Source organism: Trachypithecus francoisi, unplaced genomic scaffold, assembly GCF_009764315.1.
Source record: "Trachypithecus francoisi isolate TF-2019V2 unplaced genomic scaffold, Tfra_2.0 Lachesis_group12, whole genome shotgun sequence".
NCBI lineage: Eukaryota > Metazoa > Chordata > Mammalia > Primates > Cercopithecidae > Trachypithecus > Trachypithecus francoisi.
The window spans coordinates 117,739,475-117,760,536 of record NW_022681457.1 but is presented as its reverse complement, the minus strand read 5'-3'; the positions used below and the strand labels follow the sequence as shown (position 1 = coordinate 117,760,536).

The 21,062-nt window shown below is 41.8% G+C and overlaps 1 protein-coding gene across 21 annotated transcripts in view; it reads left to right on the top strand.

Annotated features, from left to right (window-relative positions):
- The window catches only part of CAMTA1 (calmodulin binding transcription activator 1), a 975,525-nt gene that overhangs the window by 41,728 nt on the left and 912,735 nt on the right, over positions 1-21,062 (top strand). For 3 of the 21 annotated variants that reach the window (XR_004441120.1, XR_004441121.1, XM_033228554.1), the window contains exon 4: positions 5,011-5,101. The exons of 17 other annotated variants lie outside the window; for them this stretch is intronic. Coding sequence is in view for 2 of the 4 variants with exons in the window: in XM_033228554.1 (XP_033084445.1) it covers positions 5,011-5,055 (45 nt within the window). In the remaining 2 variants the exon portion in view is untranslated. Of the gene's footprint in view, positions 1-5,010; positions 5,102-6,327; positions 6,439-21,062 lie in introns of those variants that run through there. One more of the 21 variants, XM_033228555.1, reaches the window with a different exon arrangement.

The window sequence follows — 21,062 nt, the reverse complement described above, 5'->3', positions numbered from 1 at the left end:
TAATTTGGAAGCCATTTAATAAGTTGGAACTTGATTATGAATTATTTAAAAACTCAGTGTATTTCTTAGTATTCCCTGAAACATAGATTTGATACCAAATTGTTATACACATTAGTTCTAGTTTATTTATAAATGTAACCCAACCCATAATAAGTATGTATTTTTCAATATTATATTTCCTGTGGAATTGGCAGCTTATTTATTTTATTTTTTCCCATGGAGCTGTGTCTTGTGGCAGTTTATTTTAATTATGATTTGACATTCTATTTGAAACCAGAAATTGCTTAGTGAATTAAAATCAGTGGCCTGAAGAGTCTTACAAAGCTGGATGTAGCAGTGTTGGGAATTTAGTTGGTAGATTATTTCAATCAGTGGCTTCAAAACTTTTTGAAACTTTTCACATAACCCTTCAACTTTCACGTATTTATTTACCTCTAAATTATTTACATAGTTGCACCTTACTAGTATATTAGATACATTTTAAAGCATCCAATAAAGAATTTTTATAGAGGATGAGATTAAAAGAAAAAATGAGAAGTTGTTCCTTATTTTCTTTGTGGACCTCAGTCCACATACTCCCTTGGAGGCCAGAGGCTGCTATAGTTCAGATTACAGAGAGGAAAATGCATCCCTTTCTCTGACTGGTGAAATGCAAAATTGAGGATTTAGATGGGAAAACGTGGATTGTTTTCCGTCAGCTATCACTCATGCTGAAATCTAGGTAGAGGAGCGTATGTTCTGAAGGGTGGAGGCAGCAGGAAGTTGCCTAGCTGATGGGTGAAGCCATGCAGCACCCTTTCCCTTGGGATGGGCTGTTCTTTCAGTTAATTGTCAGCTCAGCTGACAAAAGCTCCTACGAGGGAACTGAATTTACGGGTTGACTCATTTCTCTGTAAAGGACCTTGACTGTTTTCTTGTTTTATTTTTTGGCTTTGGAAAAATAGAGGAATATTAAGTGTGACAGCAGAAGACTTATGCTGCGAATAGTTAATTCTGCAGAATGTTATGTGGCTGTGATAACCTGCCCTTTTTTTTTTAAACTGACTTGGATAATGGGAGGAATAAAACAATCAGTGCTGTTATTAAAGCATGTCTTTGATCTAGCTGAGTATTGGCATTTTCTTACATTCTTCAACCTGCAATCCTTCATGTTGACACGAAAACTTGAAGGAAACGTAGTTCAGTGGACTTGTTTCTCATTGGGGCTTTGTGGTCCTATGTAATGCTAAATCATATTTAGTCAAAATTGCCTGTGAAATCCCTTGACTTGCTCATAAAGTAAAGTTTAGTCAGACTGCCCTTATTAAGAGCCCGTTTTCCTTCCAGAGTTGGAGTAGATTTCTGTGTTTTGGTTGAGGACCACATGAAGTAGTCGGCTTGTATTTAGAAGCTGTGTTGTACAAAAACTCTATTTCTTAGATCCCACTTAAGGGGCTCACACTGGAAGAGGCGTGTGGGAATGCGCACAGTTGAGAGCACAGTAGATTTGTGTTTTCCATCTCACTCCCTGTACAGCATATGTTCACAAAGTAAGACTGGTGGCTGGAGTTGCTTGTATGAAATGTCAACTGTCATCTTTCTCTGTTTTCCATGTTCTTGCATGCTTGCTGTCTCTCTCTGCTGGATGTGTACGGTTGAATTTCTGGGTATAATGTGACTCCTCTATATTGATAAGGAATTTCTTTACTCAGACCTGGGTTTAAATATTTGTGGTTGTTTGAGGAAACCTTTTATACTGTGTGTGTTGTGAGTGAGAGCGTGCTCATTCCATCCTTTTTTTTTTTTTTTTTGAGATGGAGTCTCGCTCTTTCACCAGGCTGGAGTGCAGTGGTGTGATCTTGGCTCACTGCAGCCTCCGCCTCCCGGTTTAAGCAATTTTCCTGCCTCAGCCTCCCAAGTAGCCGGGACTACAGGTGCACGCCACCATGCCCAGCTAATTTTTGTGTTTTTAGTAGAGATAGGGTTTTACCACGTTGGCCAGGGTGGTCTCCATCTCTTGACCTCAGGATCCGCCCGCCTCGGCCTCCCAGAGTGCTGGGATTACAGGTGAGAGCCACCGCGCCTGGCCCCATCCTACCATTTATTGAGCACCTGTTCTTTACTAGTGACTGGGTACTTTATATAATTATTTGTAAGCCTTAGTATTGTAAGGTGGATAACATTTCCTTTTAGAGATGAGGGAGTGTAGGTAGAAACTAGTTATTTTAGGCGGGGCGCTGTGGCTCAAGCCTGTAATCCCAGCACGTTGGGAGGCCGAGACTGGCGGATCACGAGGTCAGGAGATCGAGACCATCCTGGCTAACACGGTGAAACCCCGTCTCTACTAAAAAATACAAAAAACTAGCCGGACGAGGTGGTGGGCGCCTATAGTCCCAGCTACTTGGGAGGCTGAGGCAGGAGAATGGCGTAAACCCGGGAGGCGGCGCTTGCAGTGAGCTGAGATCTGGCCACTGCACTCCAGCCTGGACGACAGAGCAAGACTCCGTCTCAAAAAAAAAAAGTAGTTATTTTTTGGTCAAGAGGGCATACTGGATAGAGCCTGTCTTGGAGCTTAATTTCTTCTATTGTTGCTAGTTAATTCTTAGGAACTTTCATTCTATAGTTTGCTGTCAAGGCTTTTAATCAAAGGCCTGCAAACCTAAACTACAGCAAGTCTATTCTGTAATGTAGTTTTGAATTAAAAAGAGTTAATATAGGCTTAGTATTTTGGGTTCATATGCAAATGTTTGGTGAAGCTGAAAGTCACTAAAAGGAAGACTCTAAGAAGGTAAGAGAGATCTTTGGACCTACTTAAGCTACTTTTAACCTTTTCTAACCCGTTGGAATACCTAAAATCCTCTCCCTTCTTGGATGTTATTTGCAATTTGCAGAATAAATTAAATGTTATATCTAAAACCAAATCCATTTTAGATTATGCTCTCTCAGCCACAAACACTGTTCCTCAGGTTGTGAAGATGACACAGGGAGTGAAGGGGATGATGGCTGCACTAATTATGGAAGCTAGCACGCAGTGAACATCTTTTGTATGCTAGGCACTAGTAAGTCCTTTACAGGAATCATCACATTTCATCTTTCAGTTAATCCTATGAGATAGATTATTTGTCCTCATCTTATAGATGAGGAAACCGAAGCCATGGGTATGTTAACTAATGTACCCAGAGTCAGAACCGGGAAGTGGGGGATGGTGGAGTTCAGCCCCTGCAGCCTGACTTTTAGAGTCCCATAATCCCTCGTTTTGTCCCACAGAGCAATATGAAGTTGACTTTTCCAAGATCTTGTAGCTATTTAGTGACTTCTGATCCTTTCGTTTTATAGAATTGTTTGGCTTCTTCATCTGATTTTATTTATTTATTTATTTTTTTTTTTTTGTATTTTTTAGTAGAGACGGAGTTTCACCGTGTTAGCCAGGATGGTCTCGATCTCCTGACCTCGTGATCCGCCCGTCTCGGCCTCCCAAAGTGCTGGGATTACAGGCTTGAGCCACCGCGCCCGGCCCCATCTGGTTTTAAAATGTTGTAACAAACTTAATATATTTTTGCATTATGATTTTTTAAAAAGTGGCAGACACTCATTTCTTAGGAAAGTAGTTTTGATTCCTTTTTTTAAAAAAACTTTTATCCTACGTGTATTTTGATAGTTTTGATTCTTAATGACTGAAAAAACTGTATTAAAAATAGAAATTTTGTACCTGTGTGTAACTTGAGCATTAGGCCTGACTTTTATATTCAGGGCAGGGGAGAAAGAATGTATTAAACACAGAGCACATTCATTAAAGAACCAACTCTTGTTTCATAATCAGTTTGGTGTTCACATCTTCATCAGGTGAACTGCTATAAGGTTTCTGCGTTTTAAGTTAGTATTTTTAAGGCCTAGAGCCAGAAATAATTATGCTAACGCAACTGTCTGAATTCACAAATGACTATTTCATAATTACGTATATTAGTACTCCATATATGTTGTCCAGACTGAAAATTCTTTTGTTTAGTCATTAATTAGCTGTTTGACTTAAAATATAACTACTGCATTCCCTAGTCTCTGGATCTAGATTTTACTTGGCATTCTTCCAAAACCAAACTAATGCAGCACCATGAACCTTTTATAATGAAAATGTTCTCCCTAAATATGTTCAGATCACTTTTATGTGTTACTATTTTTGAACTAATGTTCTTTTTTTGTTTTTCCTGTAATACACAGTTTCTCTAGAGTAAGCAAACAAAATAGAGTTCTAGTTTGTACTGATCCTTAAAGAAAGTTTCATCAGATGTTTTTATTTGGTGGTAGCTTTAGAGTGTCATATTAAATGCATTTTTTAATGGTAAAATGTCTATGTAGAGAGCAGTATAGGTTGATACATTCTAAGCCACATCGAAGAGTCTGCGGGAGAAAAAACAAAACTTGAATAATAATTATAATGCTTTTTATAGGAGGAAACTAACTTTAAAAATCGTGAGTACTTTCCCCCGCAACTTTTTGTATTTAGGTAAGAGAAATGGACTTTAAGGATGTAAGAATTATTAAATAATATTTTATTTCAACTATTTTTAACATCAAGCCACCTGACTTTTTTTTTTTTTTTGAGACAGGGTCTCACTGTCATCCAGGCTGGAGTGCAGTGACACAATCTTGGCTCAACCTCCACCTCCTGGGCTCAAACAATCCTCCCACGTCAGCCTCTTGAGTAGCTGGGACTATAGGTGCTCACCACCACGGACCTGGCTAATTTTTTGTAGAGACAGGGTTTCACCATGTTGCCAAGGCTGAGCTCAAGCAATCTGCCTGCCTTGGTCCTTCAAAGGCTGGGATTACAGGTGTGAGCTGCTGTGCCTGGCTACCTTACCTTTTAAAAAATTTGTTTAATCATTTTTTTGGTGTTGGTACATAATCTTGAGTGTGTTTTGTGTTTCTGATTTTTTTTCCTTTGTGTAACTTAGTAAGTGTTAGGTTTAGGGCTGTAATTTTTCAGTGATTGATTTTTCTAATGTATTTATATGTTATCTCTTTGAAATATAGACACACATTTTTGGGGGATCATTTAGGACCCTTCAGACTTCCTAAATGTGAGCTAAGCTGAAAAGCACCAGTACTCTAATCATAAAGGCAGGTAAGATATTTCAGTTTTGATGACTTGGAAAGTCAGTTAACCTTTAGGTACAGCTTGGTTTTGTTTAGCTTTTGGCAGGGCTAGTGGTTTGAATGGTCCCAGATTATTTTGTTCCAGGCAGGGCTTTTCTGATTAAATTGCAAAAATGAAAATGCAGATATAAACAACACAGAGAGCCAAGTTTTAAGAGTGACATTATTTAATTTTTGAACACAGTATATGGTACGAAGTTTCAAATTAAATGTGATACTTGTATAGCAGTTGGGTTAAATATAGTTCCTCTGTTTGCTTTGCTAGTATGAAGTGAGGTACATGATACTGAAATCCAGGTATGCACAAGCCTGGGATCAGACAGCCTGTGTCAAATGTGCAGTGCCTCAGCAGCAGCAGCAACAATCCTTGGGATATATTGAAAAGCTAGGGCGGAATGTCCTCCCACATAGGTGAGGGGAGACAGGTGAAGGCAGGTTTGACACTGAGGAATAGTAAGAGAAGTAAATTGCACCCTCAGAGTACAGCAATATTTATAATATTTGAATAAAATGTTAAAGAACATTTTCTTCTAAGGAAGAAATTCCTGTGGGTCTTCCTCAGTTTCAATCTAAACTAGTTTTATTATACTATTACTTCACTATGTGGCACTTACCTGGCCATAGTCAGTGTTCAGTAAATATTTGTTGGTTGAATTAATTACGTAAAAACACAAAAAACTCAGTATAAAATTAATTATTGGAGTTCTTATGCAAATATAAAACTCAGATATATGCATTACATAAAAAGAAATTACAAAACTAATGAAGTTTTATATTAACAGGATTAGTTAAATGCAATAGATGATGTTTTGCCAAAACTAAATTGTCTCTTGCAACATGAGTATCATACTGACTGTTCTCAAGTAGGTTCTTTTGAATTTGGCATGTGGTACTATCTTGTGTCCTGCAATTATTTTACACTGAGAAGCTGTTTTTTACACAGCAAGCTTTTGTATAAGTCTGTCATTAGGCCTTGGTACAAATACATCATTTAGTTTTAAATTCACTTCTGGTTTTTCTCATTAGCCCAAGAAAAATTTAAATGACACTACTGGGTACTAGGGAAAATGTAACCCCAAATCACAAACTTGAGCAATGAATTTGTGTGTTAGAACATACTTGATTTAGGTGTTACTTTTTCAGATTATACATTAAATTAAGATGCAAAGTTAAAAATTTTTTATGGACTTACAGCCCCCTGATAATACTTCCTCAGAGCCTCAACTGAGAAGCACTGCTCTCTTGGAAAGGGTGCAAGAGCTAGTGTCAGAAGCAGATTCGAGTCTTGGCTCTGCCGCTTCTCAGCTGAGTGTAGGGTAAGGCACTTAACCTACTTGGCCTCTCTTGGATCTTAGGTGATGGCGCTTGGTGACCTTTGAAGATTTGTCTTTGAAGATTATTGTTGATTTTGAAGGTTTTCTTTGGGAGTGTTGGACTTTCCAGGGAGGCTTGAGTCCAGCTTCGGAGTTTATTTGATTCCTTTTTTTTTTTTTTTTTTTTTTGCTGTTAATCATCTTTTTACTTACTTTTAAGTTGTACATTTCAGTAGTTGTTTGTTTTTTATTTTTTAGTTTTAATTTAATTTAATTTAATTTTTAAAACCAGAACATTTGCTGCATGACGAATTGTTGAAAGTCTTAAGCTGATCGAGATGCTCCAACAGCTGTGCTCTTAGGTTTAGGTGTTGTTCCCTCGTGGAATCCATGCCTGAATCTGTGGTGTACAATTTTTAGGTGCCTCGTTTGGCTGGTCCTGGTGGCATTTCGTCTTTTAGGCTTGGCACTCCAGTTATACGTCCTCCTGTGCTGGGCGGGGTAGCCACATTTGCCACAGGTCAACTTCTGAAGGTGGTAGGCCTTCACGCCACAGCGGTGGCACAACGTGTGTATTCTATTGCAACACTTTCCAGACGGTCATCTCGCTTCTGCAGCTGAGACCAGAGAGACCTTTTTTATTTTTTTTGAGACAGAGTCTTGCTCTTTTGCCCTGGCTGGAGTGTAGTGGCACAATCATAACTCACTGCAGCCTCGACCTTCTAGGCTCAAGCTATGCCCCCACCTCAGCTTCCTGAATAGCTGGGTCTATAGGCGTGTGCCATGCCCAGCTAATTTATACATTGTTTTTGGAGAGAGAGTCTCACTCGCCATGTTGCCCAGGCTGGTCTTGAACTCCCGGACTTAAGCAATATCTTCCTGCCTCAGCCTCCCAAAGTGCTGGGATTATGGGTGGGAGCTCCCACCCATGCTCGGCCAATTCAGGAGTTTTTAATATATCTACAAAGTTGTGTAGCCATTGCCACTACCTAAGTTCAGAACATTTTTTATCACCCCTGCAGCCTTCTGGACTGAGTGGAGTCAGCACGCTCAGGGGTTGGCAGCATCTTTTCAGGGGGCTTGAGGTTCTTCTTTGGTATCTTTTCCAAGTTTCTATACCTGTCAAGTACTGAAGTTGGAATTTGGGAGATTGACCTTTTGTCCAAGTCATAACTTAATATGCTGTTTCCTGAAACTGCTTTTAAGAAATGTTAAGGTGCAAATGAGGATCCAGTTTGGGCCCACATTTTTCTAAGCTGGAGTGGAGTTTCTACTTGCACTTGAGACTCTATACTGTGCAGATAGTTTATTGATGGAGTTGCCTGAGGATAAAAATAACCCAACTCTTTTCAGTAGTGGGTGGGAGACTTTGGGTGATGGTGATTTCTGTAAAGGAGAAGCTGAGCCTGGTTGGAAGGAAAAAGGAAGAATATATGGAGAGGTTGGCATTCTTGAGCTGTGTGGATTCAGGCTTGAGCTGGAGTCAGAATCACCTGGGACGCTTGTTCAAACACAGATTGCTGGGCCCCATCCCCAGAGTTTCTGCTCTAGTAGGTCCTGGATGGGGCCTGAGAATGTGCATTTCTAACAAGTGCCCAGGTGAAAGCCCACTTAGAGGAAGAATCTCAGCCTCCTGGAAGTGTGTTCTAATTAACTTTCCTGGACTGTAGGCTCAGCTTTGCTATCCCCATACCACTCATGCATGTTTTGGTGTGCTTTGACTACATAGGTTATAGTTGAGCTTTCTGTAGCTTTTTTCTCATGTCTTTAGTAAGCACCTAAAAGTTGTGGAATGCATAGGTTTTATTTTTGGCATTTATCTGAAGTATCTGTTCATGTCTTGACATATAGGAAGCTCTTTTAAAGTTTGGGTGGCAGTGGAGAGGACATATAAGCATATTCTAATTTTTCAATGTTTTTTGAAAAGGTAGCATGAACAGTATTCCCCCACTCCTTCTTCTTTGTATCCATTTGGCTCAAGTAGCTGAAAACAACAGAACCCTAAAGCTGAGTGTCACAATCTACCTGCCTACCTGCCTGTCTGCCTACCTACCTGCCTACCCAGCTACCTGCCTACCCACCTTCAAGTCTTTTCAAATACTGCCTACCACAGGTTTCTGATGATAAATTCTGTTATCTTGGTAATTATGAAGTTCTTTTGAAGGTTTTAAAAGAAGTTCCTAAAAAATAACCTAAATTTTATAGTATTAGTGCTTTTAGAAAGCTGGAAAAGCAAATGAAGAAACAACAAAAAGAAATCCATTCTAGATGGATGAGAAACCACAGATGGGTTGGGGTGAATGTGATGAAATAGAAATGTGTGTTTGGGAGAGTGTTTTCTCTGTAAGGAAGAATATAACGGGCAGGCTATGTGGCTTTCACGAGGTCTTCTTACTAGCTTCTGTGGAAGTGTTCACTGGTTTGGCGAAGCGGGTGGACTTGAAAAAATTGTAAAATGGCGAGAACCTGGAATTTACATTTGGGGAGAAAGGAAACTGGGAGGCCCTTCAGCTCTGGAGAATTGGACAAGGTGAAGCAGTGTCCACGTGTGTGTGTACATGTGTGTGCATGTGTGCGTGCGTGCATGCATGTGCACGCATCCAGGTGGGGCGTCGGCGGTAGCACTGAGGTGGATTCTGAGTCAAGCTTCATTTGGCCCTGAGTTCTTTTTATTGTGACTCAAAAGGAGTTCATGGGCGAAATAAAGGCTCCCATGTGCAAGAAACAAGGAAGCAGAAAAGTCACTTGACCTAGGCTAGAAAGGGCAGCCACCCTAGTCTATAGTCAGAAGAGAAGCAGCTTTTCAGAGGGGCTGAGACAGGTAATGCTGGTCCCAGGCCAACCCTCTTGAGGAAGGAGAACAAGATTCCGAAATTCTGTGTGTAGCTCATACCCTGAAGGAGTTGCCTTTTAAGATCACTGTGTGTAGCCCTGTAGGAAGAGTCAGAAGGTCACGGACAAGGCTCTGAGTTTCCCACCCTCCTAGTGCTTTGTGTTGGGGAGTGGAGGCTGTCCAGAGAAGCTGCCAAGGGCAGGCTCCCCGGGGAAAATGGGGGTCGTTTTTAGGGAATGCTGGAAAGGGATACCTTTTCAGAGACAAGGGGGAAACACTTGCGTATATTTACTTCTTTAAAAGTTAAGAAAGTTAAAAGAATGGGAAAATGCCATCTGCTTCCCGTTTCTGCGAAAGGGTACATTAAAATAGCTTGAAATTAAGCAGAATCTATAAAATTAACGTCTGAGTATAGTCATTTCCCATTTTTCCTGACACATCTTTCAGCTGTGTAGCAACAGATCTGCATTCCTGGTGTCAGAAGACAGTTGTTAATGTGCTAGTTAAAATTTTATTTTATTTTTGTACTGTTGAGCAAAATTTAGACTTAACTCTGTTTTATTTAAGAAGCATTTTTGTTAAATGCTTTAATTATTATTAATCAAAATTTTTTGTATTTAAGCAATTTTCAACAATCTATTTCTCAAGCAATTCAGAGAACCTGCTGTGTGGTGATTATGTATTTTTTATTTCATAAATGAGGGTAGTGAGGCATAAGTGTTTTGGAATTAGCATTTGTCATCATCTAATATACTGTGCAAATTACATCTTTTCACTGTGTATTGTCTGGCTACCACTGCTAGACTCTGAAGTTCCAGGTGGACAGGGATCTTATGCCAGGTGGACATGGCATACATGTATGTATGGCAGGCACTGTTCTAAGTATATACAGTAGTCCCTGGCGTGTCCAGGGACTGTTCATTGAATGAATGAATAAAGACTTCTATCAACAAATATCATTTAGTCTGGTGCTCAAGTGGGTTGCCAATACCCTGTTCCTGAATTAAACAGTCTGGCTTGGTGATAGTCACTGATAGCACCAAGCAGATATGTGGGAGCTACCCCAGAAAAGCTTCTGATGCAGAGGAGAGGACCAAATTGGCGCTCCCTGCATGTGAACGAATTCCCACAACTATGGAAGGAAGGACTGTGGCAGACATGCTTGATTCTTCATCTCAGACTCGTCCGTCAGGGAAGTCACTGCTGTCTAAGGAGTGAGTGAGGGTGAGGCAGGAAGCCAGCGTGGCCCTCTGAAGGGGCTGTTTCCAAGTAGAAGCGTGAAGCCCAGAAAGGCAGTTTATACAGCACGGCACCAATAGGGAGACGGCCAAGCATGAAGCCCAGGAAGGCAGTTTATACAGCACGGCACCAATAGGGAGACGGCCAGACCACTCCGAACTCTACCATCTGAAGTCAGCAGTTTCCAATGATGTATCTTCAGATTTTTTTCTTTCAGATATGTGTATCTACAGATATTTCTCTGTGCCAGTATGGGCGTTTTTTCTAAATGTATTAACCCAGAATAGTTTTACTGTACACGTAGTTTTATAACCTGGCTTTTCTCTTAGTATGTTGTATATATGTTAGGCCTCTTTTGACAGTGATCCACAGCATCATGTTTGTTTGTTTCTTGATTGACTGAGACAGATTCTTTCTCTGTCACCCTTGCTGGAGTGCGGCGATTATAGTTCACTGCAACTTCAAATTCCTGGGCCCAAGAGATCCTCCTGCCTCAACCTCCTGAATGGTTTAGGACTACAGGCATGGGACACCATGCCTGAGAACGTTTTTTATTTTTTGTAGAGACAGGATCTTGCTGTCTTGCCTAGGCTGGTCTTGAATTCCTGGTCTCAAATGATCCTCCTTCCTCAGCCTCCCAAAGTGCTGGGATTACAGGTGTGAGCCACTGTGCTCGGCCACCATTGTGTTTATTGACTTTATTAATATTCCATTTAATTTTGGCTGGGTACGGTGGGTCACACCTGTAATCCCAGCACTTTGGAAGGCCGAGGCCGGAGGATCACAAGGTCAGGAGATCGAGACCATCCTGGCTAACACGGTGAAACCCTGTCTCTACTAAAAATACTGTAAATTAGCCGAGCATGGTGGCATGCGCCTGTAATCCCAGTTACTCAGGAGGCTGAGGCAGGAGAATCACTTGCACCCAGGAGGCAGAGGTTGCAGTGAACCAGGATCGCGCCACTGCACTCCAGCCTGGGCAACAGAGTGAGACTCCATCTCAAAAACAAACAAACAAAAAAACCAAAAAAAATTCCATTTAATTTAATGCCATCATTTATGCATTCAGCAATATTTTTGAGGGCCTACTATGTGCCAGGCACTAGTTGGAGTTGCTGAGGGTATTAAGATGAGGTTCCAGTTCTCATGGAACTTATAGTTTAGAGGGAAAACAATACAAAAGTAAACAAGTAGGTGAGAATTTCAGAGAGTGCTAAGAACAAAGTAGAGCAGGGTGCTGAAGTGTGAGCACATTAGTAGATTTTGTAGGAAAAGACTTCCTTAGAAACTTACATTTGAGCTGAGAACTGAATGATAAAGGAAGGCCAGCTGCTTAAGGATCTGGGGGAGGAATATTCTAGGCAAAGGTAATAGCCTATGCCAAGGTCCTGAGGCAGGAATGTGCTTGTTTTGAGGAAATGTGAAAAAAACATGGAGCAGTGTAGGGATCTGGCAGATGAGCTGGGTGAGGTAGATAGGGGCTAGATCTTGTTGTGCCAAGTAGACATAAAGAGTTGAGATTTTGGGTCAGGAGCAGTGGCTCACGCCCGTAATCCCAGTACTTTGGGAGGCTGAGGTGGACAGATCACCTGAGGTCAGGAGTTCAAGACCAGCCTGATCAACATGGTGAAACCCCCATCTCTACTAAAAATGCAAAATTAGCTGGATGTAGTGGCACATGCCTGTAATCCCAACTACTCAGAGACTGAGGCAGGAGAATTACTTGAACCTGGGAGGCGGAGGTTGCAGTGAGCCAAGATTGCACCACTGCACTCCAGCCTGGGCAACAAGAGCGAAACTCCGTCTCTAAATTAAAAAAAAATACAACAACAAAAAACAGTTGAGATTTTGTTTTAAAGACAAGACGAGGTTATTGGAGGATGAGCTATTAGGCAGTGAGCAGCATAATATGGTGCTTTATGTTCAAAGGCTTTCTTTGGCTACTGTGTGGCAGGCAGTCAGGGGAAGCAGAGAGACCAGTTAAGAGTCTGTTGCAGTAACTGATGATCTTGGTGAGAAATGATGGTGGGGTGGAGGGAGTGAGAAGTGGATGTATTTCAGAGGTAGAGCTGTCAGAATTCATGGGATTGGATGTGGGGGTAAAGGAAAGGATAAATTTTGTGGCCTCAGCTACTGCGTTGGTGTTGGGGCTCGTCATTGAGACAAGAAAGTGGAGATCAAGAATGTTCTTCTGGGATGTCCTGATTGTGAGATGTCTGTTAGTCACTGGAGTGTTGATGTTGAATAGGCAGCTGTCCAGAAGTCTGGGGAGGAGTCCTGTCTGGAGATAAAAATTGGAGAGCCGTCAATGCATGGGTGACGTTTAAAGCCATAGACTAGATGAGATCATCCAGGATGCAGAAGATAGATGGAGAAAGGGAGACTAAGCCTCGAGCAGTGCAGGAGGAGACAGCACAGGAGGCTGCAGGGGAGCCAGGGAAGCAGTGCTGAGGCAGGCAGGTGTGAGGTAGAAGCCAGGAGAAGGACATGTTTTAAGGAGGGTGCGTCACTTTTATGTTTGCTACTGTAACCAGTTATCACAAATTTAGTGGCTTAAAACAACACAAATTTCTTAACTGTTCTGTAGGTCGGTCATCTGACATGGGTCTCACTGGGCTGCTGTCAGGGTGCCAGCAGGGCCATGTTCTTTATGGAGGCCCTAGGGAGGAATCTGTTTCTTTGTCTGTTCCACTTCTAGAGTCTGCTTAATATTCCTTGGCTTGTGGCCCCCTCCTCCATCTTTGATGCCAGCAACATAGAGTCTTTGTAACCCTGCTTTCTTCTCATTCACTCACTCTGACCTCTTCTTCCTCTTTTTTCCACTTTTAAGGACCCTTTTAATTATGCCGAGTCCACCTGGATAATCCAGGATAATTTTCCTATTTTAAGCCCAGCTGATTAGCAACCTAAATTCTATCTGCAGCTTTAATTCCCCTTTGCCTTGTAATGTTATTTATTTACAGGTTCTGGGGATTAGGATGTGTATATCTTTGGGGTTCCTGTCCTTCCTTTCACAGAGGGTATCACAAAGGTTACTGGGAATTTGCGTAAAATGAGGACGGAGAAGTCATTGTTGAATTTGGTCAACTGATTAGTAACGTCAGTGGGTGGTTCCAGTGGAGTGTTAGTGCGGTGGCCCAATGGGAGTGAGTTGAAGAGCCAGAGAGGTGAGGACGTGGGGGCTAGACATCTTAATGATTCTTGGTGGCAATTTTGCTGTGAAGGAAGGTAAATAGTGGCAAGAATTACAAAGGAAAAGCACAGAGGACAGCTCTGAGAGGATGAAATGGGAGATGGAATGTGGAGCAGAGGTTCAGGGATGACTCCTGGAAGGAAGGGGCATTAGTGTAGTGTTTGCTGGAATACATTAACTGGATGAAGAACCTGGAGTGAAACCAACATAGAGATGGGGACATATGAAAGTGGAATTCACAAGATTATTTTTAATAGAGCAGCAGAAGGTACTGATGACTCCTATTGCTTGCACCTGGGTCAGCGGACCGGCTCCTTGTCAGCCGCCACTACGGGGCCCACAACCCCACCTCAGATGCTGTCATTTCATGGGTGGTTGGCCAAATCTTTTAAGTCAGTGTAGAACCTCTGCCCTTTCTTCCTGGGGAGCCTGGATCAGCCATGATCTTGCCCAGACTCAGCGCCATGGTAGGGGGCATCTCCTTTCCTCTCCTGCCCCCCAGCCACTTCCCTTGCACTTCTCCTCTTCTCGCCCACTAAATTGTTGTCCTGCCTCCATTTCTTTCTTTACTTTGTTACATTTTAATAACATTTATTCACTCCACAACATGCTTACAGAAGTAGAAGACCAAGTTAGTGCAGACCCATTCATTCCTGGACTCTGGCTCTCAAGTGGGGGAGGTGCTGGTCTTAAACGGTATTTAGAAACAAGTGGGCATCATAGTGAGTGTAAAAACGCCCCTTCTGTGAGGCTCAGAAGAGTCAGGCCTCCTCCTGCTCCTAGTCCAGTCAGTGCTCCTTCTTCATATTGGTGGTTCGCAGCCCTGCTGCATGTTAGACTCATTGGGACACATTTGTAAACGTATCACGGCCTGGGCCCCACCACAGACTAATTCAACTGGAGTCTCAGGGATAGAGCCCAAGCTGAGGATTTTAAAAAGCTCCCTAGAAGATTCTGAAGTACAGCCAGGGCTAAGAACTACAGCCTTAAATCTACTGTTGACTGCTTTCAAAAGAAGTCTTCACTGTGATTAAACAAATTGTGGTTAAAAGTAAGCAAAAGGGCCGGGCGCGGTGGCTCAAGCCTGTAATCCCAGCACTTTGGGAGGCCGAGACGGGCGGATCACGAGGTCAGGAGATCGAGACCATCCTGGCTAACACGGTGAAACTCCGTCTCTACTAAAAACACAAAAACTAGCCGGGTGAGGTGGCGGGCGCCTGTAGTCCCAGCTACTCGGGAGGCTGAGGCAGGAGAATGGCGTAAACCCGGGAGGCGGAGCTTGCAGTGAGCTGAGATCCGGCCACTGCACTCCAGTCCGGGCGACAGAGCGAGACTCCGCCTCAAAAAAAAAGTAAGCAAAAGGGCCAGGCGCGGTGGCTCACACCTGTAAATCCCAGCACTTTGGGAGGCCGAGGCAGGTGGATCACCTGAGGTCAGGAGTTCAAGACCAGTCTGGCTAACATGGTGAAACCACATCTCTACTAAAAGTACAAGAAAATTAGCTGGGCATGGTGGTGCATGCCTGTAATCCCGGCTACTCAGGAGGCCAAGGCAGGAGAATTGCTGGAACCCGGGAGGTAGAGGTTGCAGTGAGCCAAGATTGTGCCATTGCACTCCAGCCTGGGCCACAAGAGCAAGTCTCCATCCCCCCCCCCAAAAAAGCAGCAAGAGGAAATCTGGAGGGGAACATTTGTAATAGGCAAGTGGTCATTGTTAAATGTACAGTTACTTTATTAAAATGTAGATCATCTGAATCAACTGACACGTCTGAATTTGGATTAAAACTCCTAAGCAGTATATAATACTCAAAGCTTGGTATCTGGTAGGGCACAGTTTGTTCATTTCTGTTTTTCATGTTGTGTTCTTTAAACTTTTTTCCTTTCTGAATAGCCTGATATGATGAAGCAGCTATTTGTAACACGTGGGAATTACGTTTTCTTCTTTTCCTCCCATAGTCTGTCTCCATCTTTTAGCTGCTGTTCTTTCACACCTTAAGGTTCTTAGATACCCATTCCATTCCCTACCCAGTCTCGGAACACTGTGAGATGAGCATTCCTGATAAGTGGTCATCCAGTTTGGAAAGACACAGTATTTTACAAGGTGATCAGTTTCTGAGGAATTTCAGTTAGAAAACTTTGTGTTTTTGGTTTGGTCAGAGAAAGATCCAGAAGAGTGATCAAGAGGTTAGCTCAAACCTGATAAAGGGAGTTCTCAGAGTAGGGATTGGCTGTTAATGGTCTCTTATAATTTTTTCCTTGAGGATAGTTTTATTAATATGAGAGTAACTTAACCGTTCTCATTGTATATTTCCAGACTTCTTTTTTTTTTTTTTTTGAGACGGATCCTTGCTCTGTCACCCAGGCTGGAGTGCAGTGGCGTGATCTCTGCTTCCTACAACCTCCGCCTCCTGGGTTCAAGCAATTCTCCCACCTCAGTCTGCCAGGTAGTTGGGATTACAGGCACGCACCACCATGCCCTGCTAATTTTTGTATTTTTAGTAGAGACGGGATTTCACCATGTTGGCCAGGCTGGTCTCAAAGTCCTGATCTCAGGTGATCCACCTGCCTCAGCTTCCCAAAGTGCTGGGATTATAGGCGTGAGCCACTGTGCCTGGCCCCAAACTTTTTTATACTTCTCTATGACATTGACATGCTCCCACAATAGCTTCAGTATAATTTTAAAAATACTTCATGATGGTTAATCTCACTTTGCTTTCTAACTTTACAAAATAATTGTTTTCCTCCTACTCTGCTTCCTGATTTACAGTTTTCTTACTGTTTGTTTTTTTCATACTGTTGATCTGTACCATTGAATTGCTTGTGATTTTCTGTAAATTGAGGCCAGTCTTATGTTTTAGGCCTGTACTGTCCTACTTTTGCATGAGATTGCTTTGGAAATAAAATGTAATCTTTAGTTAGGTTAACTTGTTTAGTTTTTAGTTCTTTAATTTTTGAAATGAGTCAGAAATGTTCTATGTATGTGGGTAAATGATATGTACGTCATGTATCTATGTATATGCATGTTATATGTATATGAGTAACATGTTATATGTATGTGCACATTCTGTGTATATGGGTAAGCATTAGATGTGGCTGTAAGAGCACTGTAAGAATTGTGCTCTTACACTGGTGTGCACAATTTAGTGTATAACACTTAGGGTTAGTGTCTGACACTTAGGGTTTAGTGTATAACTTAGGCTTGCTGGATCTGGCAGCCTCTCCTGTTCAGTGAACCTGCAGTGCCTTCAAGTTAGTTACACTTACTTCTTCTATGATGGTTTGGAGAATTTAATGAATTAATGTACCTTTAGCACCTGATACACCTATAGCATCTAATAGGATGCATTGCACAACGTTAGTTCACTTGCCCCATGTTGATATGTGTAGTAAATAGATACTAAATAAGGCACAAAAAGCAGTAACAATGAAGGAAAGTTTTGATACACTAGATTTCATTGATATGTATAGTAAATAGATACTAAATAAGGCACAAAAAGCAGTAACAATAAAGGAAAAGTTTGATACACTAGATTTCATTAAAAGAACTATTTATCTAAAGATACCGTTAAGTGAATGAAAAGTCAAGTCATAGAGTGAGACTGACCAACACAGGCTTATATTCAGACTCTTTTAAGAATTTCTACAAATCGATGAGAAGAAGACAGACAACCCAATAGAAGAATGAATAAAAGACTCAAACTGGCACTTCACAGGTCAGTAAACTTAGGGAAAGGTGCCCTACCTCACTGGTCATCAGAGTGTATTCCACAGTTAGATGCCCTCATACATCTGCATGGCCAAATTAAAAAAGACACCATCAGGTGTCAGCAAGAAACAGAGCAGGCAGAACTTCCGTGTACTGCTCATGGAAATCTACGTTAGTTTAACCACTTTGGGAAACTAGAATTATCTGTGAGAGTAGAAGATTTACACACCATAAAGCTCAGCAGTTCTACTCCTTGTGTGTATTCTCAGCAGACTGTACAGCTGTGAAAACTAATGAATGGATGAATATTCAAGAAGTGAGTAACTCTCACAGACATAATGTTGAGAGAAGGAAACCAGACACTCAGAATGTATATTGTTTGATTCTGTAAACAAGTTCAAAACAAAGACAAAATTAATTTATGGTGTTGCAAGTCAGGAGATGTAGTTACCTTTGGAGAGTAGGGAGGATATATTAGCAGGGCTTCTGGGGTGTTGGTAATGTTCTTTCTTGCTGATAAGTGTGATACACATGCACACATACACACAAATATACTTACACTTTGTGCTCTTTCTTGTTTGTATATAATATTTTAATAAAAAGTAAACTGAAATGAGGCTGGGCACAGTGACTTGCGCCAGTAATTCCAGCACTTTGGGAGGCTGAGGCAGGCAGATTGTTGGAGCCCAGGAGTTCAAGGCCAGCCTGGGTAACATGACAAAACCCCATCTCTACAAAAAAAATGCAAAAATTAGCCCGGTGTAAAGGTGCTGCGTGCCTGTAGTCCCAGCTACTTGGGAGGCTGAGGTGGGAGAATTGCTTGGGCCTGGGAGGTGGAGGTTGTGGGGAGCTGAGACTGTGCCAATGCACTCCAGCTTGGATGACAGAGTGAGAGAGACCCTGTGTCCAAAAAAAAAAAAAAAGTTTACTGAAATGGTTTATGGTATAAAATAGATTATTGAACAGCATTGAGCAAAATACAGCTGCATGCAGCACCATGGAAGATTCTCACAGAATGCAGAGGATCAGATTCTAGTTTTATAAAGTTCAAAGAGTCAATGCTAAACTACTGTTTAGGGACACATAAGTAACTCGTGGATATCAGTCAGGATTCAGTCAGGGAAGCAGAACCACTGTATTATGGAATAAGGGATATCTTTTTTATAGCAATAAGATATTTTACAACTGTGGGGAAAAGCTGGAAAAATAACAGTTTGGAAGGAGGAATAAGAGGACCAGAGAAGAGTTGCAAAAGCACCTCTCCTGAAGCACCTGCATGGGTGGCTGAGTTAGAACTTGTGGGAGGCTCTGAGAAGCTAGGCATGAACAGCTGCTAGAGCGGGACCACAAAGGGAGCCTGATGAAAAAGTCTATGAAAAGCTATTACCTCTGCGTAGCAATCACCTCGCTAGGTCTGCTGTCCAGCAGCTGATGGTCCAGGGGCTTCAGTTAGTTGACAAGGCCGGCAGTTGGGGAAAATGCTAGTGACAGAAGCAGCATGTGGACAAGCTGGAACCCTCTGGCATCTCTGTTTATGTCTGCTACCACCTCTAACTACCTTGGCCCTCAGGAAGTAATGACTGTTTTACTTTTCACTTTTTAAGTCTTATCCAGATTCAGGGAAGTGAATCCTGAAAAATTCTAGCCTAACCAAATTGAGTTAAAAGCTGCCATAGTGATGGTTGCACAACTCTGTGCATATATTTAAAAATATACTTTAAGTGGGTGGACTTTATGATTTGTGAATTGTATCTCAATAAAGCTGTTATTTACTTAAACAAAACTGCCACATGTTGAAAACTGGAAAGAAACGATGTTACCATGGATGATTTAAGTGCTGCTTCTTGGAGATATGGAAGTTTCAGTTTAGTAACTGCTTCAGGTTGTATCTATGTTACTTTACACGGCTATTCTTTGGAAGCTAGAGGATAGTAACTATGATCTGTTTGTTAATGACAGACCTTCAGGTCTCCTAACAGGTCTGGGAATAAGTTTTGAAAATAGGTTAATGGGATATTGTATTAGTCCGTTCTCATGCTGCTAATAAAGACATACCCCAGAGCAGATAATTTATAAAGGAAAGAGGTTTAATTGACTCACAGTTGCACATGACTGGGGAGGCCTCACAATCACGGCAGAAGGCAAAGGAGAAGCAAAGGCACGTCATACATGGTGGCAGACAAGATAGAATATGCAGGGGAAGTCCCATTTATAAAACCATTGGATCTCGTGAGACTTATTCATTACCATGAGAACAATATGGGGGAAACAGTCCCCATGATTCGGTTATCTCCACCTGGCCCTGCCCTTGACACATGGGAATTATTACACTTTCGGGTGAGATTTGGGTGGGGACACAGCCAGACCATATAAGATATATTTTTTCACTTTTCACTGTGTATATTTGGTTTTAAAATTTGAACTAGGATTTCTTTGATTATACTTAAAAGTAGGTTTTACAGATTCATTAAAACTTTCGTATCAAATCTGTTTTGATACTCTGATATATTCTCATCATCTGAAGCTATTGGAAAATGCACTTATCTACTCTCCATTTACATGGTGCCACTTTTCATTTGAATGTTTGTTATAGCTCTTTTTATTCTCTTTATAATGAGACAGTTGCCCAAATAAAGATATGCAGCTCTCCTGCCTGGGGCTGTAGTTGTACCATAGTTAGGAAATGGATATGAAGGTTTTTTAAAAAGTTCAAAAACAGAGTAGCTTGTATCATTTGTATGCAAAGACTAGAAACATTTTTAGATGTAGTTATGAAGACTTATAGCTTTTTGTCAACTTTTTAACTAAAGGGAGTCCCAAAACACAGGTTATTTCTACATGGATTAAATTTATAATAATAAAGAATCATTAGTATTACTAAACCATATTGACAGAATTCTTGCTAAAACTAGGCTAGACAGACAAGGATGGACACTGAAGGTTGATACGGAAGGCCTAGTTGGGAAGAGGATTCAGAGGAGCTCGGCTAGAGTTTGGTCAAGGAGACTCTTGGTCAGTATGTAAGTCTGGCCAATTGGAAGTAAACAAAAGGCAGCCATAGTCTTGGAGGGAAGACAGACATAAAAAATGATTGCAAAATGGTATGATAAGAAGTATAATGGAATTATAAAGTATGTATGTATAAGGTATATCTATGGCGGCCGGGCGCGGTGGCTCAAGCCTGTAATCCCAGCACTTTGGGAGGCCGAGACGGGCGGATCACGAGGTCAGGAGATCGAGACCATCCTGGCTAACATGGTGAAACCCCGTCTCTACTAAAAAAATACAAAAAACTAGCCGGGCGAGGTGGCAGGCGCCTGTAATCCCAGCTACTCGGGAGGCTGAGGCAGGAGAATGGCGGAAACCCAGGAGGCGGAGCTTGCAGTGAGCTTAGATCCGGCCACTGCACTCCAGCCTGGGCCACAGAGTGAGACTCCGTCTCAAAAAAAAAAAAAAAAAAAGGTATATCTATGGCAAAAAGGAGGCAGTGATGGTCCGCTTGAGCACATGAAGGATGGATTTTTTTTTTTTTTGGAGACGGAGTCTTGCTGTGTCGCCTAGGTTGGAGTGCAGTGGCGCTATCTTGGCTCACTGCAACCTCTGCCACCTGGGTTCAAGCTGTTCTCTTGCCTCAGCCTACCGAGTA